Source organism: Astyanax mexicanus, chromosome 4 (assembly GCF_023375975.1).
Source record: "Astyanax mexicanus isolate ESR-SI-001 chromosome 4, AstMex3_surface, whole genome shotgun sequence".
NCBI classification, from domain to species: domain Eukaryota; kingdom Metazoa; phylum Chordata; class Actinopteri; order Characiformes; family Acestrorhamphidae; genus Astyanax; species Astyanax mexicanus.
The window spans coordinates 37,352,289-37,379,246 of record NC_064411.1 but is presented as its reverse complement, the minus strand read 5'-3'; the positions used below and the strand labels follow the sequence as shown (position 1 = coordinate 37,379,246).

Sequence of the window (26,958 nt, the reverse complement as noted above, 5' to 3'; positions counted from 1 at the left end):
AAAATATAAGTGAATTATGTTACCTGTAGCTTTTTTAGACTATATAACTATATTTTTGTGCTGTTTGGGTCTTTTATTTTGACAGCAGGTTATTTACCACCCTGGTACTGTAAGCATTACTTGTCACCAAACTATTTATAAAGATAAATAACTTCAGTGATGTTATCATAGTGCAATCTGTATTGTTTTCTTTAATTAAAACAACATATAACTGTGTTCTGGTTCACTGTTTAATTAATTCATCGTAAGAAATTTACACATGTACAGAAAATGTAAATCAAAATAAAGGATACCATTCAGAAATATAATAATTTATGTGCAAAAGACAAACATTATCAACAATCATTTAAATCATTTAAAGATGTACAGAGAAAAGCTACAATTACAGCACAGGGCCTTCATTCATTACAGAGTTTTGAGTTAAAGTGAGTGCTTTTTAATTCATTTTAATTTAGTACCATTGGAGACAAGACAATGGATGTGTTTCTCAAAGCAATATACAGTATCATTTTTACCATAAAATATTAGTTTTAAAATCATATTGACGCTTCACTAAATATTTGTGGAGAATAGCGTCTACATCATCACTACTCCAGGGTCACGCTGCTAACTTCATTGTGTAACTCTGGTGAAGCGGATAAGACATGTTTGTGTTCGTGAGAACTGTGTAACACTACCTACTGTAAGTCAGTGAGTTTTATTTGTGTACAGTCGAATCGGTCATATTACTGAACCACCTCAGTGAACATGCTTCTTTTTAACTTATAGTGATGCTCCTGTATCTCTCAGCTTGTCCAGAAATGCATGTGTAAAGCGTGTCCCTGAAAAGCCTGAATTCCACTTGCTGAATGTAGACGGAGCCCAGAAGTCAGAAATTCCAGTTCTCACATACTGCTCCTTTAATTCCAGATTATTACACACAGCCGGCAAAATAATATTTGATTGGAAAATGTATCAGTGAAACGTCAATCATATTCAATAAATTTCTAAACCATTACAACATGAACTGACTGGTCGTTCTCTTTAATGGTTTAAAACTGTAGTCACTAAAATTCAAACAGAGAAAATACATTAAAAAAATAATAACATACACTAGAGCTTCGTTTTACAGGCAGGCAGATAAAACTTCAATTTGAAGAATCAGTTTGATCTTGCTTAAACATAAGCAAGCTGACGGAGGCAGAATATTAGTCCTATTTACAGTTTACATGACCTCGCATGTATTTTCTTTACTGTTCTCATTAGCACCATTAAAGGGCTATTGCGGGTCCTCATGGCTGCTGCTGGTACTGCCCCTCAGTGGCGGTGTAGAAATCATCCAGTACGCTCTGGATGTAGTCGAAGGTGGGTCGGTCATCCGGCTTATTTTTCCAGCAGGTGTTCATAATGTCGTAGAGTTCAGTGGGGCAGCTTTCAGGACGGGGCATCCGGTACCCACGCTGCACAGACGTCATCACCTCACCGTTACTCATTCCTGCAGAAAAAAGAAAAGAAAGAGGGAGAAACAAATTACTTAATATAAAAAAACAACATCCTATGAAATAGTAACAAAGATAGTCATAAAACATAGTTTAATACAAGACATAACATAAAATATATATATATATATTTTTTACATCCTTTATTAGCTAAATCCTGTCGTCTTTGTACTATAAGTGTAATAGTAATAAGAATTAGAGCACATAATAGCACATAGTAATATGTAGTTATATACTTAATTAAATATTATATTTAGCATATAATTATTACTTTTATTATTATTGTTATAACTGTTGTAATATTAATAACAACAGAAACCAAAAGGACTTTGTCATAGTGACAATAAAATCTATATTATAAATTCTATTAATTTGTACTTCATTAATATACTCTAATAGCTGTTTCTTTATCTCACCAGCAGAGGGTGATGCAGTTAAGGTAAAGTTAAGCTAAAGTGGACACCACTGCTTCACTCAGCACCAGGCCAACACAAACATCGCCAACCAGTTAATTAGTTATAATAGAGGTATGATGGTTACACGTCAATTCAGACATATGACACATACGTCATTTCTAAGCATGTGCTGTTACCTGGATAAGGGATCTTTCCGTAGGTTATAATTTCATACAGGAGGATCCCAAACGACCACATATCGGACTTGATGGTGAACGAGCCGTAGTTGATGGCTTCTGGAGCGGTCCATTTGATGGGGAACTTGGCTCCTGTAACACACACATATATACACACATAATTACAGACTATTTCCTTCAGATGGAGGTAATCATGGGCCCCCCATTCCCAAACGTTTCCACACACACACGCACACACACCAAACATGTAAAAATGCTATCTGTTCACTACCAGACACAAAAGTATGTAAAAAGAATCTGTTACTACTGATGATATAGTCACACCCTTACACATGCGTGCAAAAAGCCGGCAATGTAACCAACTGCAGTAAAACAGCAGATACATAATTAAACAATAGATCTGAATGCTGATAAAAAACACACCAACCACAAAATTCCATCGCGTCAGACTGGTGCTCAGGTTGTAGTAAAATACCCACTTAACCTGGGGATCTTTTTAAGCAGTTTCTGTTTATGTTGTTCCTTTAGTTGACTTTCTTTTCTTTTTTACAGGTAACAGAATAATCCTTTAACGAACCTTCCCAAACCAACAATACGGTACAGCGGACAGGAAGTTAGAACCGGTATGCATTCTTCACACATGACCACACCGCTAGAGGCGCTGCGGAGCGCAGTGTAGGACATTGCCACCAAAAAGGTCAGTTAGCATAACAAGCTAACGCACTGTAGTTCAGTTCAGTTCAGTGGAGTCTCACGCTGTCCTGCCTTAAGAGAAACATGAGAAGAGAACTGCTGGAGCCTCTGCTGCTGCTCCTTGCAATATGAGTAACTATAGCCCTTGTAAATATAATTATATTGTAGCTTGAAGAATAATATTAATGCACACCAAACTAAATGTATGTGTTAACTGGAGAACAAAGGGAACTGGGATAAACTGATAAACAGCAGCTTAAATACTTTAATGCCTCCAATGGCTTTAATAATAATAATATTAATATATTGTAAATTGATTCAAGTATGTATTATGTAAACCGTGGTCCTAATCATTGCATGGGCACTAAGGCAGCCGTCTAGGGTAGCCTGTGCATTAATACACCCCTGCAGATGCTCTATAAGCACAGAGTGCATACTGTGATCACACTGCGCACAGGAGAAGAGAAACCCCCTCGCTCAGCACTGAGATCACGAGTGGTCTGGAGCTGGGGTTGAGGGTGACCTCTAAAGCTGGGCTGAAGTGCTGAATGCACAGGACCTGTTCTTACAGAGAGAGGTGTAGGTCAGGGTGGAGTCAGAGCTGAAGCTGCTGTATCAGATTAACGTTTGTGTTTAAACACGTGGAGGGGTGTGATTATGGGGGAAAAACACAGGCTGCTTGGGTTATATTACTGTTTTTACACAGGAAGCTTCTGTTTCTGCACTCACACCATCTCAGATTTCATTCAGGTCTCATTTAGGCCACAATTTAATCTTTCAAACTTAATCTAAAACACTACTCAGATTTTTGTTTCTAAATCTGAAACATCAGTTACAAATGAAGCTATTACAATTTTAGAACATAGATCATCGTATTAAGGCAATGGTAGCTTATATGCATGTGTTTTATTTATAGTTATTATACCTATACAGGTATATACCTATACAGAAATATACCTGTACAGAAATATACCTGTACAGAAATATACAGTCTTGCTGAATGGGACCATACAGTGGAAGCTTTGTAAACATGGTTATTGAACCCACAATCCTCTGACCAATAACACAGCACAGCTATAGGACTTTGATAAAATATGTACTCAATGTATATTAATATACAGACACCCAAAATACATTACTGGTTAAAAGTTTTAGAACACCCCCCTTTTTCCCTTTATTTTTTGCCATTTAAGCTCTTCAGGTCCAGTCAATAACCAGAAATGGCACAAACATATTCTAGTGCACAAAATGTGCAATAAATTTTGCCAGGGCCATTAAAAGACACAAATGAATTAAAAACTGAAAAAAGTCATTTTGACATGACGTGGCACACAGGTGTGTGTTCAAACTAAAATTATTATAGGATCTAATCATTTTAAGATCATATGAAAGATTTCATATCACCACACTTTCTGTGAGAATTAGGAGATTTAAAACTTAACATTGGATAATTTCAGACTAACGATGCTCTGTGCTCATATTCACACTGAACAGTTGATAATAAACAGAAGCCCACCTTCTCTGGCTGTGTATTGGTCGTCCTCAATGACTCTGGCCAGGCCAAAATCAGCGATTTTACACAGCAGGCTTTCAGACACCAGCACGTTGGCCGCCCTCAGGTCTCTGTGGATGTAATTCTTCTTCTCAATGTAGGCCATGCCCTCTGCTATCTGCACACACAGATAATGTAACAAAGCACATTCTTAGATACACTTCATACCTCAGCTATTCTGTTACCATTCACACAGCTACAATAGCAGATCTTTGGTGGTTTTGAAATCTGAGAAGCTGTAAAACGAGTTTTTATTCCCTCCAGAAAGAGTAAACACGAAGTGGTTTGCATTTAACTGAACTAACGCAGTCTTGTCGACCACGCAGGGCCTAAAATATAAGGTCTCACTTCTCTATTAGCGTCCTCTTTCACTCTCCCCTGAAACAGGATGTACGGCTGGAGCAGAAAATGGAACTACAGAACAACTTTAGTAATTGGGGGTTTTTAGCACTGGCGATCTCTGAATTACACTCATTCAGTTTCCCAGGACCAGCAGAGGGGTCTGAGACTGATTATAATTCGTGAGTCATAATTTTCTCGAATCGTTCTGGAGATGAATCAGGTTTTTAAGAACATGTGGTCCCACAAACGCTTGATTGGCAATACATCTGAAGTCAGATGTTGTAATCTGATGAAGACATTCCAGGCTGTGTGTAGATGAGCATTATCCTGCTGAAAAGTGTCAGCTGGAAGCCATGTGATGAGAGGCAATGTGGAAGCTGGGAAATCACTTTAAGTTGCTCACGAGAGGCATTGATAATCGAAAATGAGGGTCATCGGATCAGAAACAGAACCTTTTGTCCATAGCAGTCAGTTTCTCGTTCATGCCACCACTGCAGTTGGAGACCGTATAAGGTATCTGGCTTATGGAGGGCATATTTTGCAGAAAATTTGTTGAAAAGACCATCCTGATCTGTCCAATAATGCACCCCTACTTAAATCTGTGAACTGGGCAAAATGTCTTTTTTTTGAGTACGCTGTAGAAGTATGTCCATCTCTACACTACCCAAAAGCTCTGAGAGCATTTTAATAGAAATCTCGCAGTTGTTCTATACCTTTTATCAAAATGTTATGATTATTATACTAATAAAAAGAAAGAAAAAAAATGCTGCAAAATTGGGACGTTTTTTTCCTTTTCCTGTAAAGTAGCCATTTTGAATATACACGATTATGTTCAGTGACAATACATGAGCTGACTTTCTTTCTTCACAGAAAGACACACTTTCTTCTGTGTAAGTAAGAACACTTGCTGTACAAGTGCTGGTTACAGTTCCTCTTTTTCTTCAAGCAGTGGAAAATGTGACCTCAGCATCATTTCCAAATAATGCAAAAAACACAGGCCAGATGCCTGATCTGTTACAACACAAGAGATAAAAAGAGGAACAAAATGCGAGCCGACTGGCATCCGCAACGTAAAAAATAAAACTTATGTGTATTTTTATATTAGCTTTTATTTTTACCTGAGCTGAGAAGTCTATCAGCTTGGGGAGCTGGAGTTTGGAACCAGCGTCACTTTTTAAGAAGTCCAGCAAGCTGCCTGGAAAGACGATAAAAATATAGATATATATATTTAAAACCCAGAGAAGGATAATGTGAAACACTCACACATACACACGTTTACGACAAACTGGCACACTGTCGAGCTTAAGATGCATCCACCCTGCCATTCTTTGCCATTACATTACTTGACAGTATGTGACAGCAGTGCTCAGGAAGGACATGACCAATCATACTGTTACAAATTCTGTCCATCATAAACAGCTGCTAAAGAGTGTTTACTGTTGTTTACTGAGTGTTTACCGGTGACAATATATAAGCTGACAATGCTAGCAGTGGAAATTGGCTATATATTACCTGGATATAATATTGAATGTTAATGTTAGGGGTGTGCCGTATCGTGAAGTACAGAATAATATTGTTATAATTTCTGAAACCATACAAATCCGTAAAAAATGAATTTTACAGTAAGGTTACATTAATTTACAGTACTTACGATGCACTGTCTCAACTAATTTTTTAAATAATTGACACTAATAAAGACTACTAATCACTGCAACTTTTGACTTAAATTATTTACAATTTTCTTAGTAATATTAAATAAAGTCTAGTGTTAATAACTAGTGTCAATAATAACTAGTTGAGACATTATATTACATTACTGTCATAAGAAGAGTTTTTATGACCCTTATTGTAAAGTCGTTGTTATAATAGTGGTATTATGTCTTGAAGGCAGTCTGTTTGTATTTGTTTTGCTATTTTCTGTGAAGATTATTTTTTTTGTTAGATTTTATTATCTTTATTTTGTGACATTATTATTATTAATATTATTATTTTACACTTAATTAGTCTTGTTAAATTAGGACAGACTTAAACATAAGCATTATCCTTCCGCCTGTGCCATCTCAGGCACTTTTTGGTGTGATAGTTATTGTGATAGTTATTGTATTATGTGATGATTAACTGACTAAATAAAGAATTTTCTTAAAAAAAAAAGTAACAGATTTTTTTTTTGTTTTTACTGAAACTTTAATTTTGTTGCAGTAGCATATCCTTAAAATTAATCAAATATTTTTTTCAGTGTCCTGTGATATCACCAAGAATATTATCAACAAAATACCTGAATAAAATATCGTCATATTAATTGAGGGCCGTATTGTCCACCCCAGTTAGTATATCTGTATTTATTTGTACACTGCATTGGTTCATTTGAGTGTTAAATGAGTGTAAAAATATGTCATGTCATATGTTCTGTAATGCTAGAACTGACCATAATACTTCATATTATGTACATTATATTCAAAGGTTTGTGGAAACCCGTTCCAAGTCAAACTTAGAAGCTATTTGAAGCTACACCCATTGGTGACACAGATGTGTAATAGCACACACCACACACAGGTAGTCTAGTCCCTGAGGAGAAGCTCTGCCAGTAGAATAGAGCTCTCCCTCTATGCTCTAGAAGTTTTTTTCAAATCATATTTCTGACCTTCTGTGTTCATTTTTCATATTATTAGGTGATTTTTTTTTATGTAATAAAAAGAACAACATATTGATAGTGTAAAAAGTAGAATGAGTAAATAAAAAAATAAAAAAATAGAGAAACAACAACAAAAAATTAATAATTAAGAGTAGTAAAATATGTGAGCTGTGATGAAGTGTCAATCTCAAAACAAATGACTGTGTACTGTTGGAATCGGTTACTCTACCATTGGCCATGAACTCTGTGATAATGTAGATGGGCTCGATTTTGGTGACCACAGCATAGAGCCGCACCAGTCGCTCGTGCTGGAGGGTCTTCATCAGGTTGGCTTCCTCCAGGAACGCCTCCACAGACATGGTGCCAGGCTTGAGCGTCTTCACTGCCACTTTAGTGGTGTTGTTGTAATAGGCTGTAAAACACATAGTTCTGTTAAGGTCATAGAAGAAGACCAGAAGAAAATGCTGACCAAGGCTGGTGAATTCCTGTCCACCGCAATGTCAAGTCGCACAACAGCCTGCATCAGCAAAGACGCTGGAACTGCCCACTTCTACTTGTCTCTTTCCTCTTTCTTTTTGCTCAAATGTTCAGAGTTCTCAGCAAAATCTAATTTACAGCTGTCTTATTTCACCTGAACTTTGCTTCTGTAGTTTTGTGCTAAAGCTGAGGATAATATATCCTAGCTAACAAAAGATAAAGTGCTTAGCTAGCTATATATCATGCTAAATGCATGTGTCCCAATCACCACTTCATCACTTGCTTAAGTGGATTCTGACTCAGTACAACACACTATAACAATAAACCTGAACTGAAATAAAAGCTAAATTAATGTTTCATGGTGGCAGCTAGTCTATTTAGCTGATTGAGTCTACACAGTAGCTAACAGAAGCTAATTGTTAACTAGTTATCAGCAAACAAATTCCTCAGAGATCTTTAGATAATAGACTTGCTTTTATGGTTTCTGACACTGTACAATCAGTATAAAAAGTCAGACAGGATTCTTAATGCATTTATTACTGAGTTTTAGTCATTTTAGTCTCCTTTGAATGTGCCATGTCTGTTATTTTTACAGACTGGTCTCTCCCGCATCGGTAAAATATCAGGCCTCTTTCTGTGCATTGAGCCATGAAAAAAAGGTTCCCAGCGAATCATGTGGGGAAATATTCTGTCATATCATGTGAAAAAGGAGTTTTTAATCTGTGTTTGACATTTTATAGTGCTGTTTGGAATCTCAGCAGTACATTTAATTCTCTACATAGTTCACTATTAGACAACCAAAATGCATTGCAAAATGTAGTGTACAGCAAACAAAGCTAGACAGCTTTTGTAGCTGTTCTCAAGTTAAAAAGGCACTCGAGGAGGAACTAAGCTTCATTGTGATGATACCTATCGTACACCCTGTTTAAGGCGCATTGCTATACTCATTGCTATCTTACACCCCACAAACAGTCTATTTTCACATCCTGCACCTGTGTTATTTGAATAGTAATGGTGCTTGTGAATATATCTACGACTATTTCAGATGCCCCTGAAATAACAAACCGCCAAAGTCAGAGCACACCTGGCACCCTAAACACACCCATGATTAATTAAAAAAATTAGTACCTGCCTTTAGCAAGTTTTGCACAGCGCAAAGTTTACTTTTCCTGACGTTTCGATAACAAAGACACTCTGACATGCCCTAAATCAAGCTGTGTGATGCGCGGTTGACGACTCGCATACAGATCGCTAAAATAGGGCCCCAAGTCATTCATAGCCTATAATATTATGAGCATGTAGTTGCTAATTCTTAAACTAAAGGCTTATTATTATTTTTACTTAAAGTCCAGATATCATCAGACTGTTGGAGGTAATAAATTGTGTAGCTACTCCCACCTTAACCAAATATTCTAATGCTTAGAGGACTGATTGTATAACTTTATTGAGGTCCGGTAATATAAACACATTACTCCACCCACCAGGTAAAACTGAATAAGGCTACTGACTAAATGTTATCGACAAACACTGACAAAAATGAGGGCAAAATGTTTGCTTGTTTAACAGCTGCAATAAGTGTGGATATTTGAGGGTAATGTAGCTAAGCATTGAAAGCTATTTACTCTGTTACTCAGTTTACCAGTTAGCATCATACACTGTCCTTAAACAATGACAATTTCTAGCAAACATGCTTATGTGGTTTCGACCACTGTATGACTCACAGTTTTCTGTAATAAAAATAAACAAAACTACCAACGAATTTCACTATTTAAAGTGACTAACTTTTTAGCTGTGTGAGGCTAATGCAGCTGACACATAATTAAAACTAATTTAAATTTACACCAATTAGTGTGAAAAGCTTCTCTCAAACCATGTCAAGCTGTTGAGCAATCTGAAAAATATTTGCGTACTTGATTTTTATGCTCTATAAAAATAGACAAAAGCACAGCTAGCACAGCTAGCAACAGTAATATTAGCCAGTATGAATGGAAAATTTTGTCTTTACATTTCTCTATTATTCATAAAATGATATCAATTTTATTCTTAAAATGTTTAGTCATTTTAACAGAACAAACATCTCTGCAGTTCTGCTTATGGTTAAATCTTTGTGGTGCGTGTGTGAGTGTTCCCAACACACCCTTATTTCTCAGCAGTAGTGAGTCATGACACTGGTCTGCTTTCAGACCACAGAAAAGTGAAGCGATATTTGGCCCAATTTCATAACTGAGTAATTGCCCTGGAGTGTTCAGAACATTGTGGAGAGCATGGTATTTCCCTGATGCCACCTCCACCATGCTTTGCATGTACTATTACACAGTGTGCCCCACCAAGGTCTTCCATGCTACAGTTCACTAGCCAGGCAACTAATTATGTATAAATACAATTTGTATGCATATCGATGTATAGAAGGGAACTGTGTTCTCCGGAATTATATATATATTTTTAGAAAGAGTCTGGGAGTTGGGAGGTAGGTTGGTGATCATCCAACATCCTCACGTCACAAACATTCTTGTCAATAAATGCTTAAACTAAACAAAAAGCAGAATAAGCTTGTTTTTATTACCCTTGAAATTACCATTTTTTAAACAAATATTATACATGTATGCATGTTTCAATTTAAGCAAATATTGCTGGTATATATATATTTTTCATATTAAATCTCATTTGACAAAAATATTGTAAATATTTCATCTAAATTAAATAAAATACATTATTTATCACTGAATAACTCCTTGCTGCTCTGGAAATACTTGAAATATTAAAGGTAACTTTTACAAATGTCTTCTGGGAGACTCTAAATGAGTGACATCTATATTTATTATTTATTACGTTATTTGAATAATGGCATACTGCCATTAAAATTGCCAGATCCATAAAAGTTAAATCAGTAGCAAAAATAGGGGACAAAGCACACAAATTTGAGGGTGCAGAACGGTAGGAAGCTTTTCTTTGAGCCAGACCCAATAAAGACTTGCGTCTAAATGGGTGTGTGTGTGTGTCTGTGTGTGTGTGTTAGGCCTGGCAGTGCACTGGGCACTGGCTGGGGTCAGGAGGAAACATCTTGAGCACATGAGGCCACACACCATTTGTATATTTGCAAAGTCGACCGCTTCCTGCGATTCATCGTGCTGGCCAAGCGGGAAGAAGCTGCATGAATAATAATGACATCCAATGCAAATCCAATGTAGACTGCGCTCCAGCTTCCCCCTCAGATCCAGCTGATAAAGCCTCTGTGGGTGCAGTTAGCCCACTCCGATCCGCAATAGGAACAGGCATCGTTCGACCAAAGACGCTTATGGTCTATTGTTCCTAACTTCAATTTAGGCTTTTAAAAAAAGCATTTAAACCTGCAGTTTGGGCACGTGTGCCACACCCTTTTTCATGAATCTAAACTAAAAAAAGGCTTGTTTTATTAGGGAAAATTAGAAATGAGCTTCTTTTACTTGTGTGTGAACTTTGTATGCCTTTTTAAGAGAACTAAAAGTAATTGTGAAAGTGAATGTGTTTACATGCACTTCATAAGAAGATTATAAAGGGATTTCTGAACTATCAGATTATTCAAGTGGTCATGTAAACAGCATACATTAATTTTATATAGATTAAAAAATCTGTTGAAGAGAGCCTGATTGTAGCGTAGTAATCATATTTCTCTGTACGGGTTTTACGTGTTTACGTCACATCTTACTCTGTAAATTTCTGGATTTCATTACTGACATACTGAAAGTTGTAAACTCAGAGTCTTCCCATTGTCTTAATAACCCAAGTTCAAGTAAAAGCATTGATCTGATTACTAACAAACTCAAAGTTACATTTTAATCTATTAGCTGACTTATGTAACTTTATGGGTGGGCCTAATCTCCTGCAGACTGAACAGGCTATTATGCAAATGCATAGAAATGCAAATACATAGTTGAGGTATCCTGATTCCTTGCACCATAATGTGACAATATGTACAGTAATCTATGCTACATAACATGTGCAGTACAGTGTACTGCAGTACATTTCTATAGATATACAGTGTGGTTTTGGTCAACCTCTGTTGAACAAATGCGTGCTAGGCCTCTCGCACTAATTTTTTTTTTTTTTTTTTTATATGAATATTTTTCCAAAATTATCTGCGATAATCAATATTAATGTAATTGTAGGAAGAATATTTCATGCCACTGATATAATGATAGGTTTATATAACAATAAAGGAGAGGAAACTTTAAATTATTTTTCAGACACTGCAATTTCATTTTTTTTTTAAATCTACATTAATCAACAATAAATAAACTCTTTCAGGCTAATGGGCTATCCTTGCTAAGAAAACATAAAGGTCAATATACAATAAGTCAAATTTTCCTTCACTTACCCATCCACACCTCTCCAAACTGCCCCGCCCCCAGCTTCTTCACCATCTTGATGGACTCCTTGGAAATCTCCCAGGCGTCCTTGTCCCAAGGCTTCTGAGCTTTAGGCTTCTCACACGGCCTTTCTAGCTTGCGGCACAGTCCATCGGCTTGCTCTGCATGACAAAACACACACATACACAAGCTTAAGACTTGCTGTTAACTGGTTAGAGACCATGACAGCTCATACAGTATGTTAATGAAAATGACAGATTAGTATTGTTCTGTTACACTCACTGTGATAATGATGTATCATTTTGATTATATCGGGGAATGTGATTTTGGGGGAAATGTAGTAACCGCCGTTATCCAGGCTGCGGATTTTATAATGTTTCACAACATCTGAACCTTGTGGACCCGCATCCCTGATGGACAATGAATAACTTCCTGTAATACATAATTCAAAGTGTTAGAACAATAAACAGATGATGACAAGCAATATGTTTCTCTTTATAGATTAACATAATGATACATGCAGCTCTGCATATCAGGATATTGTAAACAACTTATGGAACTTCTATCTAAAAAAATCTACATTTCTAAATAATTCTTAATAATAATAACAATACAAAAATATAATAATTTTATATGCTTTACAGAATTGTAATATAAAATGATAACACACTTACATATTTAAGCAATAGATACTAAAACAGACATAAAATTAAAATATATAAAAAGTATATGATATTCACCAATCAATCAATCAACTTTTATTTTTACTCGGGAATACATTAAGGGTGACCCTCATTTACAATGTTGCCTCATTTACAATGTTACAATATAAAAGGGAATAAAAACATTTGATAAGAAATTAGAAATTACAAGTAATAACATAGTAAAAAAAAAAATACAAATTTTAAATCAACATTTAATATATATGTAAAAAGAAAAAAATAGGAAATTCTAAAAGACCATAAAAACATATAAAAAGTAAATAAATTATAAAAAATAAAATAAAGAAAAAGATAATAATAGTAAAAGTAAAGTAAAATAATAAAAATATAGGAAATGATAAAATTAATAATAATGAACTAAGAATATAGGAACCAGCAGAATAAATAAAAATTGTAATAAATAAATAAAAATAAATGAAATACATAAAAAAATAAAATAATAAGAAAAAGAAGAATAAAATAACATGATAAAAATATAAAAATAAAATAATTGAATAGCAATCATAATAACTATACCATGCAAACTCAAAATATGTAATATAAAATATAACAAAATAAACGTAAAAAAAAATGTATATCTTAGATTTTCAAATAAATCAATGTATTTAGGTATGTATGTGTTTAAAAACAAACCTTTCGAAGTTTCACTCTCTCGGATGAGGTAAGCACCGGGTTTGTTAGCAGGTGCTAACAGCTGTCTCTCTGCGTCTTTCCTCGTGATTTCCTTGAAGAACCATCTGTAAAGTAACAAAGAGAAAACTGACTGTTCTGCTGCGTTACTGTGAAGAACTCATAGAGCAGAGTCTGTGTTCTCATGCACTTACTCCTCCGTCTCCATGGTGTCAGCCTGGGCCACGTAATTGGAGGGGATGAACCCTTCTTTTCTGGTGCTCAGAGACTTGGCCTTCCACCATTCTCCATGTCTGCCAAACACAAGCACCAAACAGCAGCATGAGGCAATTATTACAATCCACAAAACAGGAAATACATGCGTCATGTGCATCAATGCACTGTGATGATTTGGTATCTGAACATGCAAAGTTTGTTTTATATCTAAACTGAATCAAATTGAGGTGTAAAAGTAACAATTTACATCACAATAGAAAATGTTTCAATTGTGGTGACACATGATACACGCAGTACCATCAATATGTCAACAACTGTCAGTGATCCAGTAATCCAGCTTGGAAAACAGTTAGCAATGCAGTTATCCTGATCTATGCCTGCCAATGCTGGCTGTTAGCATCCCGGTTAATCCAACACAACACTACCAAGACCAGCCGCTTTGACTATTAGCATCACTCCTTTAACCTGTCTAACAGCAGCATACAGAATTTAATCTCTCTTACCAGCACAGTTCCACTGAACTAACTCGCTGTTCTAGGTTTCATAACGCAGCAACAGACATGAACCACATATCATAACAAAGAGCAAGACTAACCAGTGGCGTGCAATCAATCTGTTAACAACTTTCAGCAAGTAATCTAGCTCGGAATAACAGTTTGAGTTAAGGCTACACTGCTCCAAGATCACAAAGCCAGCTTCAGAATTCAGAATTTACTCTGTCTAACTAACACAGTTCCATTTTTTTGCGGCTATCAACAGCTACCAGTGAGTTATCCAGGTCGGGCAATTTTGCGGATAACCTGCTTGAAGCCTCCTTGAAAGCATTGTGGCTAATCCACAATAAACACATCTTAACAAGGAGCAAGACTTACCCTATCTAACCAGTACAGTGCAATCGATCTGATAACAAATGTCAGCTAGTAATCCAGCTCAGAATAACAGAATAGCAGACTGTTATTGTATTCTATGCCTTATACCACAGGTTCAAAAAAGACCACCACAGACATGATACACATATCATAAGAAACCACAAAGCTTACCCTTTTATCTTTATATCATATTAATGTATTTGATTGTAATGTCATATAAATTTGGCCCCTATTGTACAACTCTACATTGAATTAGTTCTTAAAGAATTGTACTCAAATCAGAAGATCACTTAGCAGATCTTAGTTGATGAGGGTAGATGTGCACTTACTCTTCAAGGACCCTCAGCTTTTCTCCCTTTTTAAATCCCAAGTCATCGGTGTGTATGGCTTCATATGGGTACAGAGCGATGACTATTTTGCCTGGCTCACTTTGCTCTGTGCAAAAAGAAAAAAAAACATAGAGTATTACTCTCTTAGCATGGCTTAAATATAAGTGGAGAAAATTACAGAGAGCACATCATAATCACACCATACCTTCCATTTTTTGGAACATCTGACCAGGCAATAGTCCAGGAGGAGGAGAGTTATTCTGCAATTGAGAACCACAGGTTAAAACTCATCGCAACTGAAAATATTTACATGCTCTTACAAGGAAAAATATGAGTGTGGCGTGGTGTTCAGATCAGAGACTACCCTTGGTTTATTGAATATCTACTTAAGTAGGCTATTAAGCACAAGTTCTTTGTTTCAAGAGATATTTCTGAAAAGTGAGAAAGATGGAGAAATTAGGGGACCCCTAACAACCATGCAGGAACACTGCCCTCATCAGATAAGCAACACTTTGTCCTTATCTTCATCTAACTCCAGGAGTAAACTAGAGGAAACAGCATGTCCTCCATCCACATGGTTGGGCATATGCTTGTAAATGCAGGTGTCGAAAGCTGTGCACCTCAGTCCAGCACCGTTTTGTGCAGTTATTTCCAGTTACAGCTGAATTCACGCTTTTAATCCCAGAAAAACGCTCTTATTTACCTTTTAAAATGCCATTTAAATGCCTAATTGAAGTGCCGATTACTGTTGTTTTGCTGTTTTCCTCAGGTTTTGAGTGCTCAGTGCTAACTCGGCAACGGACGCGAGACAGTGTGCGGGTGGGGCTGGTGACGTCATGATCCCTGCATTGTTTAATATCACGATATATATCATCAAAAAATTTTTTTCAATATTGAGAAGCCCTAGTACATTTGCCCCAAAACAATTTCTCAATGACTAGTTACAACCACTAGTATTTATAAGTGACCTCATAAAAAAGGGGTGCATGATGCATCTACTGCCTATATATAGTACTTGTGACCCTAATACTTTTTTTCAGTACACACTAAAATAGAAGAGTTTATTTATAACACGACCAATTTTAAGTCATCACTATGTGCAACACTCATGCTCATTCACACATGCTTCCCATCTCCAGTCGAATATGGTTTCACTCTTGAAACCCTAGCTCAAAATAAACGTCCCACTAGAGGTGTTAGTCACATGAGAGCACTGTGGTGCTGTCGCCCACTGACTCACTACTTACTATAGTGTGTGGTTTAGGGGAGGTTGGATCTCTCACATATACCGTTTTTTCAGTACGTGGAGACTCTCTTCGCTTTACGCCAAGCATGCCTCCGTTCTGGCCGTCGTCCAGCTTGGATTTTTTGCAACCCATGATTTCTGTTAAGAGGAAGAGACAAAAACATAGTATTAATCCTTAGAAATTGCATTTAATGCTGGCGTGATATAATTCAACATTGATAAACCTTTTTTAATATGCATTATATCACACTCTTGATTAATAGAGGAAAACATGATTGATTTAGTGGAGAGATTGAAGGTTCATATTCTAAACATTCCATTTATTGGTTTGCAAGAGGTATAAATTATCAAGATTTTTTGGGACAAAATTATATTATTGTCATTTTAAGACCATCCTGTGCCATTAGCACAATGCAAATAAATAAAAAAATCGTAATATAATTTTAGGGCCATATGGGTAACTTTTGTGATGTTTGTAGCAAAAGGAAAATTCATACTGTTCTCATGTCCTACTAAATATCTGCTAGAGACAGATTATATCTATGCAGTACCATTTATTTTACTTCAATTCTGGATATATGGAGTGCATTAGCATCATAATGTGTTGGATCATTAACTTCTGTTCCAAATCTGGTGAAAATTAGGGGTGTGCCACTCCATATCGTATACAATAATATTGACAAATAAAAAATTATATTCATTCTATCGCAGTAGTTTATTCTTAAAATTTTTAATTCAATATTTTGTCATATCCCTAACAATATTGGTAATGCAAAAATACCCAGAAATAAACCCCCCTCACCCCCCTTTGCCCACCTGGAACCTACAGCTGTTACCCATGTAATCCCCACATGTTACCTAGGTTGTTGTTGGCACAGTTTAATAACTGAACATTTCTATATGGTTTCTGATTCTTGGTCTAATATAAAATCATTCCACCAGTGTAGAACCATTATCTTTTGGCATCAATTCATAAACCCGTTTTGGCCCCTTTGTTTTAAAGAGTGAACACATACTACAGTTGTAAAACCGAAGTAAATTAATGAATAAACATGAAGTACCATGGTTCTGAAAGGTCAAAACAAAAGGTCATCAGGAAAACTTCCTTGAAACACTGTGATGTTGGTTAAACAATAAAACTGGTCAAACTGGGCCAAGAAAGATACTTCCTGTCTGTATATTTATACTGCCCCGTTTACCTTTGAGCATTCAGTTGCTGCCAAATATAGAGTTCGGCTGATTTTAATTCTATGATGCCTGAAATGTTTTATTCTATGTTGTAACTATGTTGTAATGGTCCAATACCAGCAAAAATCACTGAATTATATTAATATGATCCGTTAGAACCCAAGCCTGCATGTGTTCATGTGGTCTGTTGCAGGTGTGGAAGCTATCTGCTCCCAGTGCCACATGTGGGGTTGTGTGATTGGCAAAATTTGTGGGGTGACTGCTTTGACTTATCATGTCACTTCCCTTTCCATCATTATAGGTCTAACGAACCTAAACAATGTTAGGACTAGGGATGGGACAATATGGGTTATTGCAATGCATCATATCGTATGGTATCATATTGTATAGATACAAGCTGTCAAATATCAATATTTTATTAAACCACAGGAACTCTTATCTCCCTCTCCCAATTTGACAAGTTACTGCTTCTTTACTCCTTGTGGTGGCGCTATTCGAATAAATAGGGTAAACCTGCTGTTAACTCAGCTGGCCACCAACGTCAATAGAGTTTAATTTCAGGTTGAATGCTGGTCATGATGTCAGATTAAAAAAAATTACGTCAGGATAACGTCTAATGTTACGTGTCTTGACTGTGTATTTGATCTACGGTTCAGAAAAAGTTCTTGCCTGAGAATGCAAATCAGTGGCAAGCCCCTCCCCCAAACAAGCCCACTATTTTTGGTCTGATTTGGGTTTGGACTCTAATAATAACTAATAATAAAAACATTCTTTAAGAACCCACTTACAAATAATCTTGTCATAAAAATTCTGATATTCACCACTGTGTTATTCTATTTAGGATCTGATTGGTTTATACAGACAAAGGAATCCATGATTATAAGAGCAGAGTTCAATCTGCCGTATCCGAATTGTAAACGTAGATAATTGGTTTGCAAATAAAAGAAAATTCTTACAAAGATATCGGTAAATCTCTATACTGTGATTCTGTGATACTCAATATATCGTAAAACAATTATGTACGATACTTTAGGGCATCTGTGTTTATGAAGAAGGTGCAACATTGCTAAATAGGCGAATGTCAGCATTTGATAAGCGACACCATATGGAGTTATGAAGCAGTAGCTTTAGTAAATTGGGGGGCGAGTCTTTGAAAGTTTAGAGTAATAAAATATTGATAATGTATTGCAAACTAAAACTATACACTATATCACAATACTGATATTTTGTCCCAGCCCTAATTACAACAGAAATGTGTGCCATTAGATGTAGCACATTGTTTTTAGTGTAATTTGAATAATTATATTATTATAATTATTAATAAACATGTATTTCTTTAACAAGTATTGCCCCCATGATAAGTAACTACATGAGTTGTTCCTAAAAAAGTCAGAGCTTTAAACTCAAAGTTGACCTATTTAGCCATTACAGGTAACATAAGGATAAATTCAGGAAAAAATACTTAAAAAAAACAACTCAAATCAATAATGCCCTCAAAGCTTAGGGGACAACCATTAAATGCCATTCAAGGAAACACATGATGGACAATTTGTGGCTCAGTGCCACGCTCTGTTTCCTTTTGTAGCCTTTGCTCAATAAGTAACTGATCAACTGCAAACACATTCCAGAGAAGGTGACCTGCTGTGCATTCAGATCTGGTTTTATATCCACTGATACAATTCCAGAGAAACGTACCTCTGGATAATGTAAACAACTAGTTCAGGTTTACTGAAAATATATTTGTAGGATTGTTGCTCATTAATTACTCATTAATGGAGACCACACCACCCTCCCTTTTCCTTCGGCCCCAATGGCAGCAGATCTAAGATCTAAGTCCTTTTTATGCTATACTTTCACAAATTTTATGAAATAAAGCATTAAGCATCACTTTTTACTCTTGATATCAATTTACTACCAATGCATTTTTTTATATATTCTCAAAATGGCTGTTTATAAGCTGACATATATAAGATATACAGGGCTAGCCGCAGTAAGGTTAGCTAGTTAGCTAACTTAGCATTTAATTACTAAAAAACTGTGGCTGCCTTTCTCTGTACAAATTCCACTCAAATGTGGACTGGGTTAGCATTTCTAAGGTACATTTAAAAAAAAAAAAAAAAAAAGCAGTGCTGAAGTAAATGTATGCCTAAAATTGCACTGCTGGGACAAATCTATGATTAGAATTAGAATGAACTGCTGAGGTAAATGTACTGTGCTGTGTTGGTATATCTACTGTGTTAAATAAAGTGTTCTGTGTTCAACATGTATTTTAAATGGTAGTTTTGTAATTGCTTTGTCTTTGAAAAACATAATAAATGAAAACCTGAGAAAAAGCTGGTTCTGTAATTGGTCACAAATGTTAATTTCAGTTGTTTTACATCAAAAAAATACTGTTAAAACACCTTAAATCTTTCCAGTTTGTACCAGAAAAGAAACTAAAACTGACGAAACTGATCAACTGCCTGTGGGCTCATAAACCATGACCTTCGTTCTCAGAAGCACTCACAGACCCTTTGTGGGTTTAGAGCAGTGGGGCTATAGTCTGATTCAGGCCGCTGTGCGCTCGATGCGGCTAGGCTGCTTCTCTGATCTTTGCTCGGTCCTTCCTGTCAGGCCTAAAAGCCACACTTAGACTAACTAAGGAGGAAGTACACAACTTTAATGTCCTGCACCCTGTCTCACTGCCTAATCTGACCATACTGCCTGCTACCAGCTTCCTGCACACGTCTAAAAATACAGCCGTTCCTCCAGGGATCTTGCACCATTTTAAAAGTCAAATTTAGTGCTTTTTAAGACCTTTTAAAACCTCAGTAAATTTTATTTAAGACCCAAAAATGTAGTCATAATTTATTTGGTAACAAATAATTTATTCAATTGGAAAAAAATCAAAACTTCACTTACCTTAGTTCTTTATTAACCTTAGTTCTTAGCCTTTAGTTGGCAACATTAGCTAACACACCAGTAAAATTAATATGTTAGCTATCTCGCTCCTAATGTTGGATAGCTCTCCGTTAACCTTAGTTCTCTCCCTGGTAACGTTAGCTAGCTTACCGATAATGTTAGTATGTTAGCTAGCTTACTCCTAATGTTAGTATATTAGCTAGCTTACTGCTAATGTTGGATAGCTCTCTGTTAACCTTAGTTCTGTCCCTTGTAACGTTAGCTAGCTTACCGCTAATGTTAGTATATTAGCTAGCTTACTGCTAATGTTTGTATGTTTCCTAGCTCGCCGCTAACCAGATTAGATGTTTACCGTGATTTCCCACCGGCATTAAACACACTGTCTAAAAATGTAATACCTACAGAAATTGTACAGTAAATTTAAGAAAACTTAAGACCTTAATTACCTGGATTTTAATTTAAGACATTTTAAGACTTTTTAAGGACCCGCGGGAACCCTGTCTTCAACACCAAACCTCTACTGGATCTGAACTTCTGAATTCAAACTATACAGACAAAAGTAATTCATTAATTGAACTGTCTCTACTGTCAACAGTAGTCCAAGCCTGGCATTAGGCATGGTGTCAATAAGACTCCTATTCTATTGCCAATCGTTTTCTACAGGGACTCGACAAGCTGCGTGTGCATTTGCACATCTGTGCTTTATGAGGGACCACATATCTGCAAACCACATAAGCATTAGCAGTGATAATTAACTAATTAACAAAGAATTAACAGAACAACAATTCAAGCTTAAGTGCATTATACACTATATGTCCAAATGTTCGTAGACACAGACATGTCGTTTAATGAATGCATTTAGCTGCTGACACAGATGTGCAAAGATGTACACACAGCTTGTCTAATAGTCCCTGTGGGGAAGTACTGCCAATGGAATAGTAAGGATGAAGGATGCAGATAAACATGATAAACAATGTGTGGTGCACTAGGGGGATAAAAATCCCCTCAGTATTGATCTATGAAGCAGTGAAATTAACTGTGGATGATTTGGGGAGTTAATGGGGAGTTAAAGTGTTCTTGATAACAATGCTCCAAAATCTAGTAGAAAGTTTCTTCTCTGGACAGTGTAGAGACAGTTACTCCAATAAAAGCTGAACACACTTTTTATAATACCCTTGATTTCAGAGGTAACACTGAATAAGCAGGTGTTTCAATAGTTTTGTCAATTTCCATTCTTAGCGACGTCAGATTTGATCACATGATGTTGCCTATAACTAGTAAAGAAAACAAATATATCATTTCAGCATCGCCATATCGCAGGACATAATATATATCATTAGGCAATGTTGTGCTGCAACTTGCCTTATACAAAACACATTTTTTTAGAAAGCAACAAATAATTATTTAGATGAAAATGGCAAAAAATAAGTGGAAAGAAGGTAACATAAGAATAACTTTTACTGACTAATTATTTAAAAAAAAATAAAAAGTCAATCTAATATCTGCCATAACATATTTTTACTCCAGTATTGTGCATTATTAGCATCATGGCATGTTGTATTTTTAGTTTTGTGGTATTGTGCTATTTTTTTTTGTGTTGCAATACATTTTGCAAAACAACAAAATGCTAGAATATAATGTTTTGCTAATATCTTTAGATAGCTAGATCATCAAGGTGTGGACCCCTCAAGACCTCTGAAGGTTTCCTGTGATATGTTGCACCAAGACCACATTAACAGCAGGTAGCAGGTCCTTCCTTCCTTGTACTTTGAGAGACAAGGTATCCGTGGATTGCATGAATATGAATCTTGTGCTTTTCTTGAAGCACTTTTGGTAGGTAATGTCCACTGCACGCTGGGAATACCTGACTGATCTGCCTGATGTCGTGGAGATGATCTGACCCAGTCAATCGTTTAGCCATCACAATTTGTTTCTTTGATAAGTGACTGTTCATAATATGCTGCCTAATATGTAGATCCCACCCTGTGATAGCTGTCAATGGAAGCTGACAATGAACATCTTCAATTATTTAAAATTGTACCCTATTTTCTCAGAAATCTAGAAGGCCAAATACCTAATCCCCCCTTTAATATGAACTCATTATTGCAGAATTAATCGGTAAACAGGAACCTGGCGCAGTGCCCCGGCTCATCTACACCAGCTACCAAGCCCTGTGAGAGAGCAAGGCCAATAATACTTTCTCGCCTTGGACTGGCTGGTGATGACCAGCAGCAAGATCACATAGGCAGCGCCAAAATCTGCTTTACCACTCATAGCCCCAAGTGTTTTAATGTTATGACTAATTTCTGTATGGAATCATATTGCAGTCTTGTGTAAAAATGTGCATCAGTGGCAGTAGGTTATATGTTAATCCTAAACATTGTTCAGTTTTTGAAGTGTAGGGACTTTTATTTTGGGACTTTTTTAAAATGCACGGTTTGGGAAGAAGTTCTACTTCTTCAAAACCTTCAGAGCAGGGTTTCCAGTCCTAGGTTCCAGTCTAGTACACTGTGGCTGTTTTGATTAATGAAGGCCGTTAGCAGCATCTGACGGTTCACTCTTTCACTTGTAACAGCAATGAAACCATTTTCAATGCACTGACATGGCAAAAGTCATGGAATAGCAGTATGTAATTTAATCGTGACGTTTTATCACAGGGAATGGCTTAAGGAAACCCACTTCCGTGAAAACTGGGATGTGTTATCTTATGAGTTAGGCTGAACACTGGCCAGCATGCTCATGGCATTGTGTCATGAATTACTGGAGATGGAGCGAGGCCTGATAGTGGGTGATTGGGTTGTGCGGGCATTTAACATTCCTCAGTTCAAAGTCTAATATGATTTATGTGAATGCATCATAAAAGGTATTATAACCAATGATGTCCGGCTAGAATTGTCTGTGTAAACAGACAACTGACTCTGACAGAAACCACATACACAGGTCAGTACAGCATTCTTTAGCATTCATGGGACATGGCAAAAGTCATGGGACACAATACTAGTTCCACATCACATAACATTTGACACATTACCTCCCTCAATGAATCATTCCAAGCACCTTCCTTTTTAAGAGTACACTGTAAACCAGAACACCAACAAAGCAATGCACTACTACAAGACATAAAGGAACAGCTTCTACGTCTAATTCTTATTCCACAGTAGGTTGCATGACCCTCTCATTAGCCTAATTTTGTGTATTTAGGTGTAAAACCTGTAAAACCAGTAAGTTTGTATACTATAGAGCCTTAGTCAACACGTCCATTTAATGAAACTGAAGGAAAAATTGGTTCAGCAGGCATTTTAAGGGCATTCTGTAAAACTGGAAAATACCGTTCATTTTAGAGCTGCTCTACAGTCGCTTCCTGTTCAGATTTTGTAACAAGCCCTGTGGCCAGAGTGACCAGTACCCAGAACACTGACAAGTGTAACAAGATGACAACGGCTAGAACAAAACTGACACCAGAACTGAGATTAAAATGCTACTTTACAAGAGAGAGATAAAAACTTTCAATGGAAATGGAAAAAGTTTATTTCAGGTAATTTAGGAGAATCACTACTGATATAATCATTAAGGAATTTTGAAACAGTCTTTCAACAAAGGAGATACTTGTTTTTCATTGTCTCAGTAAAACAGTACATAAGATAATCTAAAAGGCTAAAATTGTAGTTTTGTAGTTTCATTTTAGAAAAATCCATTTTATTTGATGCAGTGGTGAAAAAAGTAAACAAAATTAATGAAAAGCTGTGAAAAAAAATGTGTTCTATATTTATTATTCAACTTTTGGGCAAACGTTTCATTTTGTTGAGTTTTGCTCACAGATTTTATTTTTGGTGCGTACATACTCATTAACTAAACTAAAGTGAATTTGCAATACGGAGGCCGGCAAAAATGATTGAGGGTATAAAAGTGTATTGTATGATACGGCGTTAACTCTAGTATCACGAAAGGCCAAGTAGCTTTTATACTAATCGTCCTTTAAACCTCAAATTGTACGTTATTTAATTTTTATAGATATAAAATATGATCATTTTATTCCAGACATAAACATCTGGCTAATATCATTACTATTGTTTTTATTTATAGCCAAATTCTGTTCTGTATGTTAAAAACCAGAAAAGTTTATTTATAGGATTTTTATAAATAAAACGTCAATTATTTATATTATATAAATCAGTCAATAGATTATAACTGCGGACAGATGAGGCAAAAAACATGGATTGGTTGATTTTTTTTACAAAGGCACCTGTCCAGAAGTGGGATATTTTAGGCTCAAAGTGAACAGTCAGTTCTTGAAGATAAAAAGGGCAAGCATGAGAATCTGAGACACTGTCGCAAGGCCAAATAGTGACACCTAGACAACTGGATCAGAGCATCTCCAAAATATCAGGCAAGTCTTTAGTGGGATTTTTCCAGTACACAGAAGTGCTTCAAGACAGGAAACCAGTGAAGACCACTGATATGATCAATGGAGGCCCCACGTCCCAGCTTACATAGCATAAAGGGTCTGCTGCTAATGTCTTGATGCCAGATACCACAGGGCACCTTCACAGGTCTTGTAAAGTCCCTCATCGAGAGGACAGACCTATGTAGGTGTCACAAATGCGACCTACACAAAATTGTTTTTAATGTATTGGTTGATCGGCTGAGGGTCTTGTAATCAGTTCACACTTCACAATTCCCTAGCCAAATATTTAAACTAAATTAGTGGTTTGAAGGTATTAAATTAATAAGCACTGTCACTATTGATTAGTAATTAAGTAGTTAATTAAAAATGTACATGATTAAAAAGAAAAAGGAAGAAAGACAAAATGTTAAGAAATGGGTGTGTTCAGGAAGACCAAAAAGAGTAATTCATTGCACCATCGAGACAAAATGTGCCAACTAATCACTATTACTTCACTTTTATAAAAGTACAGATGAAAAGATCATTACTAATTAAATTTCAAATATTAATTGAGCTTAATTGTTTAATGCACTGCATGTGTACTATGTGTAAAACCATGAGATATGGGATAAGGGAGTCGGGGGAGTTTACTGGGCTCTTCTAAAGCCACTGCTGATTAAGATCTCTCACTTCAAGCTCTTCTGGGACCTTGTACAGGATTTCCCCTCCATTTTTCTGGCAACGATGAGCATTAAGCAGCAATTTTATTCTGGTCAAGCAGAAGCTGATCTGACCTCACGCTCTAACTGTCATTCTGGACTGAGTGACCAGTTCCTGCTTTAGGCTACATTAGGATGTGAACACAATTTGCAATGTCTGTTGATAAAGATTACAAAAAAATATACAATGTTGCAAAGGTGGGATATTTTTCTCAAAATCTAAACATGAATCTATATATAGAGACAAATAAGAGTTTACTTTAGTTAGCCAATAGAAAAAGTAGCTTAAACAGCAACAGTCCTATTACTTCTCTCCAAATGTTTCTGTTGTATGCCTTTAATGTTTTACTGTCAAGTTATGTTAATTTTCATATCTTTATTTAATGTTCAACTGTTAATTCTTGTCTAGTTATATAAAAAATATATATGTTTTACTGTAGATTTGGCTGTTTTTATACCCTTTCACAATGTATTGTCAAATGTTCCTGATGTTATACCATTTTCTTAGTTTTTCTCAGTTTTTACGCCCTGTATCCTTTTTTTACGGAATTCTTTTGTTTTCTTACTGTTTTAATGTAATATTTCTTTTGACATTTTGTTAAGTTTCATATGCTTTTTTTGTCAATTGTCCAATTTTATATCTCTTTAACATTTTACTTTTTATTGTGAATTTTTCTTTTTTTTGTACCTTTTTTTGTACCGTTTTGCTTTTCCAATTTTTACACCCTTTTACAAATATTTTACAGTATTATTTTCTATTTTCATACAGTTTTAATGTTTGTCTGTCAGTTCTATATCCTTTTAATGTTCTACTCTCACATTTTTTATTTTAAACCATTTTTAATGTTTTACTGTAAATTTCTCATTTTTTGTACCCCTCTTTGACTTGTCAACTTGTTTTTCACACCCTTTCATTGTTTTAATATGGTTTTACGTTTTCTATCTTTTATCGGCTTAATAGCCTTTTTTTTGTAACGTTTTGCTGTCAATATTGTCTAGTTTTAAAGCTTTTTAACATTGTACACCCATGTTTCTTTTTACAGTTTTACTGTTTTTAATGTTAATTCCTGTTTTATAGCCCTTTTGTTTAGCTTTTTCACTTTTATACAAATTGATATGGCTGTACTGTAATTTCTTGCTATTTCTAAACCTTTTTTAACGTTTTACTATAAATCTTCTTACTTTTATACCTTATTTAACCCTTTTATTGTAAGTTAACTGTTCACGTCACAAAACTGTACAAATCACCTTAACTTATTTTATTACTCGAATTGTCCGTTCCACCTTAAATACCGCAGCTTTTTCACTAACACTATCCAGGTTAGCACCTGAAAACCACCAGCTAGTTAACGTGTCAGATGAGAAGATTTAAAGTAGAACGGATAGGAGTATAACAGCTCGTTAGGAGGAAAGAGTTGAAAGAAAGAAAGAAAAGAAGAAGGAAGGAAAAAGACGAGGAGCTGGAGAGAGACTGTATTTAAAGGATTATCTTACCTGTAGTTATATGAAGCTTAAATGTTGTGACGCATTTAAGTTAAGAGAGTTTATTGAGGGTAAAGCCAAACGAGCGCGCGCTGCTCTCTCTCTCTCGCCTGTGGTCGCGAGACTCATTGAAGTGAGCTGGACAGACAGACAGAAAGAG

At 35.9% G+C, this 26,958-nt stretch overlaps 1 protein-coding gene across 2 annotated transcripts; it reads right to left on the bottom strand.

Moving 5' to 3' along the window:
* Positions 1 to 216: 216 nt before the first annotated feature.
* On the bottom strand, positions 217 to 26,958 carry lyn (LYN proto-oncogene, Src family tyrosine kinase). Of its 2 annotated transcripts, none has more exons than XM_007232107.4 (13): positions 26,811 to 26,958; positions 16,126 to 16,262; positions 15,084 to 15,138; positions 14,879 to 14,984; positions 13,659 to 13,757; positions 13,468 to 13,571; positions 12,395 to 12,544; positions 12,121 to 12,273; positions 7,519 to 7,701; positions 5,776 to 5,852; positions 4,280 to 4,433; positions 2,071 to 2,202; positions 217 to 1,474 (listed from the first exon to the last, which is right to left on the bottom strand). In XM_007232107.4, exons 2-13 carry the CDS (start codon positions 16,255 to 16,257, stop codon positions 1,272 to 1,274), a joined length of 1,548 nt encoding a protein of 515 aa, XP_007232169.1. In that variant the 5' UTR covers positions 16,258 to 16,262; positions 26,811 to 26,958; the 3' UTR covers positions 217 to 1,271. The 2 variants fall into 2 exon arrangements, with proteins under 2 accessions (XP_007232169.1, XP_007232170.1); XM_007232108.4 differs by having other exon boundaries at positions 16,168 to 16,262.